The sequence below is a fragment of the Erpetoichthys calabaricus genome, chromosome 3 (genome assembly GCF_900747795.2).
Source record: "Erpetoichthys calabaricus chromosome 3, fErpCal1.3, whole genome shotgun sequence".
Taxonomy (NCBI): domain Eukaryota; kingdom Metazoa; phylum Chordata; class Cladistia; order Polypteriformes; family Polypteridae; genus Erpetoichthys; species Erpetoichthys calabaricus.
The window spans coordinates 129183952-129192040 of record NC_041396.2 but is presented as its reverse complement, the minus strand read 5'-3'; the positions used below and the strand labels follow the sequence as shown (position 1 = coordinate 129192040).

Below are 8089 nucleotides of genomic sequence, written 5' to 3'. Positions count from 1 at the left end.
ATAATAGTAATAATTCTTTGCATTTATATGGCGCTTTTTCTCACTACTTAAAATGCTCAGCAATTGCAGGTTAAAGGCCTTGCTCAAGGGCCCAACAGAGCAGAGTCTCTTTTGGCAACGGGATTCGATCCGGCAACCTTCCGATTGCCAGTGCAGATCCCTAGCCTCAGAGCTACCACTCTGCCATTTGATATCCTTCAATATGCTTCTCTGCAGGAAACAATATAAAAGAAACAACTGTCATCAGTTTTTAGAGCCCAGTTGTCATTTCTTTTTCTAGATGATTTCAGTAGATTTTCATGCAGCATATCCTATGGATTCAATTCTCTGCTTCCCATTTAATAGAATGACATGTCACCATTAACTTTTTCTTGTCATTTTGGAGATGTAATACTTATTTATTTTCTTTATTAAGAAAAAGTAAATGCCTGCATGCCAATCTCATCAAATACTACAGAAAATATTACAGAAATTATTGGATAATTAAGGCATAACCAAGATATGAAATGCAAAAACAAATGTACAGAATTAACTGTAGGTTGTGACCAGAGAACAGTATGAAGGGTGGCACAATATCAAAACGTCTGATTTTAACAGAAACAAACTTTTTATGGGTGATGAATAGTCAAGAAAAGTGTTCTAAATGTTCTCTGTAGCTGGTGTTTACATACTTCACATTACACACATACATCAAGTAGCTTGGGAATGGAGAAAGGGACTTCTGTACCCTACCAGAACACCCACGGACATGGAGGGAACATGCAAACTCCTTACAGACCAGGCAGCAATGCAGACCCACATCCCTGAAATTAGATCCTGATTCTCTCCAAATAAAACGTGTCTCGAAATGTAAAGGAGCCGTGTGCAGCCTGTAAAAAATGTGAAATTCTTCAAGCCAAGAATTAAGTATTTTGCCTTGTGTTTCTTAGTTGACTATATTATTTTATTCTGCTACTCAATAGTTATAATAAATTATTCACATTTACCTGTGCTTCATAAATCACAGCTCAAATATGGATGTAACCTTTTGGTTTCCATCAATTTTCAATCAGCTAATTTCATCACTATCAAAAAATTAATCCCTCATGATTAATGATATAAAGTTTCCAAAATGAGTATTCAGTAACTTAGGAAATTGCTACAACTGCACAGTTATTCATTAAACCAACTCAAATGATCATCCTATGCTGGAATTCTGTTTGATGACCATCCCTCCAGTTCATATTACTGCATAAAATGATGTGCATCCACTCATTTATTCTCTTACCATTTTGTAGTTTAGTACAGGAGCTTGGAAAACCACAATCTGTTCCTGTAGCATTGGACACAAGATGGAAACACCTACTGGATGAGATTCCAGCAGGGAACACTCGGACAACGATTAACTAACAGCAAGTCATTTTAGAGTCTCTAGTGGATGTAAAATACAGGGTTTCTAGAGACAAACAAAAAACATATAAACATAAGAAATCAATACAAACTTGATACAGGTACTGAGCAGGCCTATAACTTGAAATGGGTCTTGAACTGTGAGGCACCAGTGCTGACCACTGTATCCCATCACATCTGAGAAACATTATAAAAACATGAGATATTACTTCCGTTGAAGCTTGTGCTTAAGGGTAGGTCCAAGATCTGCCAGAAGCACATGCTGAGGATGAAATTGCAATGCTACTGTTAAGTGCAGGGCACAGACCCATTCCCATTTATATCTACCTATAAAATGGCAGATGGTTAAGTGCTCCTGCTTCCAGACATAGGCAAGTGGAAACAATAATATGTCTTCAAAGTTACAGTAGCAAAGTTTCAAAAAGAAAATGACCTGGCAACAATAGACATACTGTGAATGGAAAAGACTTTACATTTCATATCCAAACACCTGCATGCAAAGGAAAACTTAAATGATTGTCTTCTGGTTGCAATGATAATGAGTAGCATGGAGGGTCCAACAGACCACAGCCTGCCAGGATGGATCCATTCTACCCAACAATTTCCATTATATATATATATATATATATCCATCCATCCATTTTCCAACCCGCTGAATCCGAACACAGGGTCACGGGGGTCTGCTGGAGCCAATCCCAGCCAACACAGGGCACAAGGCAGGAACCAATCCCGGGTGGGGCGCCAACCCACCGCAGGACTATATATATATATATATATATATATATATATATATATATATATATATATATATATATATATATATATATATATATATATATACAGTTAGGTCCATAAATAATTGGACAGAGACAACATTTTTCTAATTTTGGTTCTCTACATTGCCACAATGAATTTTAAATGACACAACTCAGATGCAGTTGAAGTGCAGACTTTCAGCTTTAATTCAGTGGGGTGAACAAAACAATTGCATAAAAATGTGAGGCAACTAAAGCATTTTTTAACACAATCCCTTCATTTCAGGGGCTCAAAAGTAATTGGACAATTGACTCAAAGGCTATTTCATGGGCAGGTGTGGGCAAGTCCGTCATTATGTCATTATCAATTAAGCAGATAAAAGGCCCGGAGTTGATTTGAGGTGTGGTGCTTGCATGTGGAAGATGTTGCTGTGAACAGACAAAAGAGCTCTCCATGCAGGTGAAAGAAGCCATCCTTAAGCTGCGAAAACAGAAAAAACCCATCTGAGAAATCGAGAAATTGCTACAATATTACAAGTGGCAAAATCTACAATTTGGTACATCCTGAGAAAGAAAGCAAGCACTGGTGAACTCAGCAACGCAAAAAGACCTGGACGTCCACGGAAGACAACAGTGGTGGATGATCGCAGAATCATTTCCATGGTGAAGAGAAACCCCTTCACAACAGCCAACCAAGTGAACAACACTCTCCAGGGGGTAGACGTATCGATATCCAAGTCTACCATAAAGAGAAGATTGCATGAAAGTAAACACAGAGGGTGCACTGCAAGGTGCAAGCCACTCATAAGCCTCAAGAATAGAACGGCTAGATTGGACTTTGCTAAAGAACATCTAAAAAAACCAGCACAGTTCTGGAAAAACATTCTTTGAACAGATGAAACCAAGATCAACCTCTACCAGAATGATGGCAAGAAAAAAGTATGGAGAAGGCGTAGAACAGCTCATTATCCAAAGCATACCACATGATCTGTAAAACACGGTGGAGGCAGTGTGATGGCTTGGGCGTGCATGGCTGCCAGTGGCACTGGGACACTAGTGTTTATTGATGATGTGACACAGGACAGAAGCAGCCGAATGAATTCTGAGGTGTTCAGAGACATACTGTCTGCTCAAATCCAGCTAAATGCAGTCAAATTGATTGGGCGGCGTTTCATGATACAGATGGACAATGACCCAAAACATACAGCCAAAGCAACCCAGTAGTTTATTAAAGCAAAGAAGTGGAAAATTCTTGAATGGCCAAGTCAGTCACCTGATCTTAACCCAATTGAGCATTCATTTCACTTGTTGAAGACTAAACTTCGGACAGAAAGGCCACAAACAAACAGCCACTGAAAGCCGCCGCAGTAAAGGCCTGGCAGAGCATTAAAAAGGAGGAAACCCAGCATCTGGTGATGTCCATGAGTTCAACACTTCGGGCTGTCATTGCCAGCAAAGGATTTTCAACCAAGTATTAGAAAGTCTGCACTTCAACTGCATCTGAGTTGTTTCATTTAAAATTCATTGTGGTAATGTACAGAACCAAAATTAGAAAAACATTGTCTCTGTCCAAATATTTATGGACCTAACTGTATATATATATATATATATATATATATATATATATATATTCATTGCATTCATAGTCTGAGTCCCGACCTGAATTGTGTGGGTGGTTACACACACACTCTATCTCTGTAAATGTATATATACACAGTAGACAGACAGATAGATCCATTCATCCATCTTCCTAGCCCACTTACCTAGGGCAGATTTTTGAGGCAGGTGGAGCCTATCCCAGCAAACGTCAGGCACAAGGCAGGCACAATCCCTGGGTGGAATGTGGGTCCATCAAAGAGTAAACACACACACAAACACGCACACATATTAAGGCCAATATAGCAAAGCCAATCCACCTAACCTGCACCCAAGATGTACAAAATGAGATATATTATAAAGTGTCAATATAGAATATACCATTCAGCTATGCTCATCGGGTAAGAAAATAGTTAATTTGTTCCACTTTTCTCCCTTTAATCCATGTGTTCATTTCTTTTTACCAGTCTGTGGTTAAAAGGGTATCCACTTCTACAACATGCCTGAGTAGTTTGTTCAAGATTCCCACTGTTCTCTGTGTAAAGAAAAATAATGCAATGTACATTACAATACTGTTTGTTATTTTTTTGTTCTCTAACATATGTTTAAAACTAAACATAACCCAAAATTGTAACAGATATTATAAAGCACTACTCATTCATGTATACTGAACATTTGCTGTCACTGTCATGCTACTGTATTCTGGGACTAACTAATTTAATTTGTTTATTCGTTGGGCTAGTGGCAGGACAAGAAAATTCTGTTAATTTGCAATTAGTTCTAACTATACTAACAATTCCACTGCTCCAGAAGTAGTATCTAAGAAATCAACTTGATGTACTTTGCCAACTATAAAGCAAAGGTTAAAACATATTATTTACATTATTTACAGCAGTTAAGTAAATGACAAACCTTAGCTAGCAGAACAATCTTTGGAATGTCTGAACAACACTAGTACTAGCAATAATATCCCTTCAGATAACTTAATTGTTTGTTAGTTGGATGTAGGAGGAAGGCTTGAATGTTTTAATGTGTATGAAAATTTGGAATGCCTGGAGAGAACCTCACATATGAGGAGCATATGAAAAGAAATGGCTCCTAGAGCTGTGAGGCAGCAGGGTTGCACTATCCTATCAATATTCAGATTTTTCCATTTTTTTTCTTAAAACACATCCTTTTAATGTTCCATTTCTTAACTAACCAGATGAAAATTGATGACAATTCAGAAGCTTTGTTGAAGACAATTAAGATGCTTTATTAGGTCCTGGTATGGCAGCATATCTTTCAAATGTCACTAGATGTATAATTTGCACCAGAGATTTGAAAACCATCCCACAGAATTCCCAAGTCCAAAATGTTGTTTCCCACTCACTTTCAACCAGGGGACATAATTACAGCAGTCATGAGGTCTGGCAAGAAATGAAGTTCAGATTTTATGTACACATGAAGGAAATTAAAATCCCTAATGATCTTAAACTTGTATAACCTTACAGTAAAATTCTCTTCTGTTCTAATGTTGACTTGTATCCTTTTCTGCTGGGTCCCTTCATCTTTCACTAACATAAGTCAGATAGACTTCATCCTCAGTCTCCGCCAGTGCACCACAGGATGGTGTTGGCTGTATAGCCGCATTTGACATTGTGCATAATCAGCTATGTCAGTACAAATCAGGATAACTTTATAATTAATTCTAATGAAATATGTAGACATAATGAGAGAGCCTCTACTATGAAAGGTATAATGTCATTAAAACAGAATGTAAGCTGATTGTAGTAGGGTGATAAAAAGGATCTGGGTTTTAAATACTCAGCAAACAGAAAAAAGTCACTTTGACCTTAGACCATTGGGAGTTAAGTATCCTGTAGCAATGGAGATGATGCCACAGTATATCCTTAAAAAGTGAAGCACACATGTTCTCTATAGTGTATGTCCTAATATTTTTATATGGTCATTTAAAGCTAACATAAAAATAGAAGATGTCCATTTCAGGGTTTCATGTATGCCTTGTGAACATAGCTTTAACAATAGATAGAATATCCAGTTTACTTGCCTGCAGCATCAACATAAAATACTTAAATGGTCAGTGCTAATTTGATACGTTTAAAGGCAATTATTTTAAAAAATGCACAATTTATGTCGTCCTTAATCCAACTCCGGTTTCTAAATAACAGAATACCAAATTAGAATGTACATATTTATGCTTAAGAGCATATTTAATGATTCGATATTTGTTATGTGAATTGCAATGTTTTATTTATACATCGTACAGCTAAATTCAAATTCTTTTACTTGGCATGCAGCTCTAAATTATTGTTTAGAGCAGATAATACAGATTCATCTATCTGTCTCCAAAGAATATTAGGCGATCGTGCAAAGGTCAGATTGTATACAATCACCATCGAGCATATCTGATTTTCTGTTTATGAGAAAAACATTTCTTTAACAAGAGTCTCACAATTCGTGGCATGATTTATGACATCTCCTGTTAAAAGCCTTCAGCAGTTCAATGCTCATCTATTATGCATTAGCGTGTGAGTGTTCCGTTATACGCAGACAAAATGCATCGCACATCCGATAATGAAAGCAGGCGGGCAGTCATTGGATTATAACCCGCTTTACTGGGGACCGTGTGTGTGCGCGTCAAAAAAATGAATAAATAGGTCAATCGAACACCATGCTTCAGCTAGCATTATTTAAAAAATAAACAATGACGATTCATTCGGCTGCACCTGTTCCAAAGAAATCCGGAAGGACATCGCGAGCCTAGACCACGTCCAGATTGGTGCACCTTTTAAAGGGTGTCAGCAATGATTTAAACTGAGTTGGAATTGGCAGCTCCTGTAGACTTTGTGGAAACTGAGAAGGAGGAAGCTGCTGAAGAATTGTATGCATGGCTATCAGAAACAAAGGAGCCGGGCTCCTCCCGACGAGGTAGTTAAAGGTGTCCTCCCCGAGTACCTTTTTCCAGCTGTTGGAGTCCGCCAGTAACGTGGATTTCATTTTAAAGTGCACTTTGGGCATAAACATAAGTAGGTGGTCCAGGCAGAGCTTTTTGGGCAACACGTTGACCTTGGACTCCCCGAGCTGCTCCAAGATGACGTCCAGCGGCGTCATGCCCTTGTGGTCCTCGGCTTGCGGAGAGGCGCCGCTGCCCAGCAGAAGTAGTACAGCTTCCGAACGCAAAAGCTCGCAGGCGACGTGCAGGGGCGTCTTGCCGTCCTCCAGATGGAAACAGCCTCTGCGGTTCATGTAGGAGCGAAGGCTGGGTAATCGATGCGCCACCTGCAGGATAAGGCTGATAATGTCTCGGCGGTCGTAGCGCACGGCCATCGCCAGGTGTGGGGCAGACGAAGGGCAGCAGCAGATGCGCTCGCCTGGCATCTCGAGTGCCTTTTCCGAATAGTGGCTTAGCAAGTACTGTGCGTAGGCTTGATGGTCATGGACCACGGCGTACAGCAGAGCCTCCGATGGCGAGTATGTTCTCTGACTAATGTTCTCTTCCCAATAAAATGTCTCCATTGTGCGCATATCCTCCAGCATCCATACCGGTTTGTGGTCCCTGACGGCTTGGTAAAAGACGTAGGAAAGAAATTTCCGTTGCCTGCTGTCATCATCTCTCTGCAAGCGGCTGTCTCGACTGCCACAAGACATTGCAAGAGTCACCGATGCAATGTGGGCTGGCGAGAGGACAGGCGGGTCTCAGTCCGATGCCAAAGACGCAACAGCAGATCCGAACCCTCGAGGTTTCAGATCATCTGCACTGCCATCTCTAGTCGCAGCACTGCTTCCTTCGAAAAGAACACACAAGTGCACATCAGACCCTCATTCGAGCAGATGCATTGTCATCACTGATGCTTACTTTCGGTAACTGTCCTTATATTGTATTCTCTGCGGTGGCGTCTCTCTGAGCATGCGCAACTGTCAGAGCTTAGCCTGTCACAGACCGGGCAAAAATAGTAACAGGTAACAGAAGATGTGCACCGGATGAACACGTTTTTGTACAAAATGTCCGATTTGGAAATATTCCTGCGGGCACCCCGAGGGAGAGTATGTAATGCCTGCGATTTAATCCGGTAGGGTAAAATTGTAACATATTAGTGATGGATATGCAAAATTCCCTGATACTTGGTCAAGCTGGGCAAGACACGCCCCATATGACTATTGCGCATGCGGTTTTTGTTCATCTATTTTAATTCTGCATGCTTGTTTCTGATTTCGAGTTAAAGTTTGCTAATACCTTTTTAACTGTGTGGAATCTATTAAAGTACTTGATGCAAGCCTGAAAAGGGGTTCAAACTACTCTCTGCAGTAGCTGCTGTTCTTTCTAACCCAAGAATTCCGCCAGCAGG

At 40.0% G+C, this 8089-nt stretch overlaps 1 protein-coding gene across 1 annotated transcript; it reads right to left on the bottom strand.

Annotated features, from left to right (window-relative positions):
- Nucleotides 1–4970: 4970 nt before the first annotated feature.
- Nucleotides 4971–7844, bottom strand: zgc:112001 (uncharacterized protein LOC550384 homolog). Its single transcript, XM_051925014.1, has 2 exons — nt 5569–7844; nt 4971–5531 (listed from the first exon to the last, which is right to left on the bottom strand). The coding sequence occupies exon 1, from the start codon at nt 7389–7391 to the stop codon at nt 6504–6506; it is 888 nt and encodes a 295-aa protein (XP_051780974.1). The 5' UTR covers nt 7392–7844; the 3' UTR covers nt 4971–5531; nt 5569–6503.
- Between the last annotated feature and the right edge of the window lie 245 nt (nt 7845–8089).

Excerpts from the sequence above, each read along its gene's own strand:
- zgc:112001 (XM_051925014.1), bottom strand. The coding sequence starts at position 7,391 with ATGTCTTGTGGCAGTCGAGACAGCCGCTTGCAGAGAGATGATGACAGC.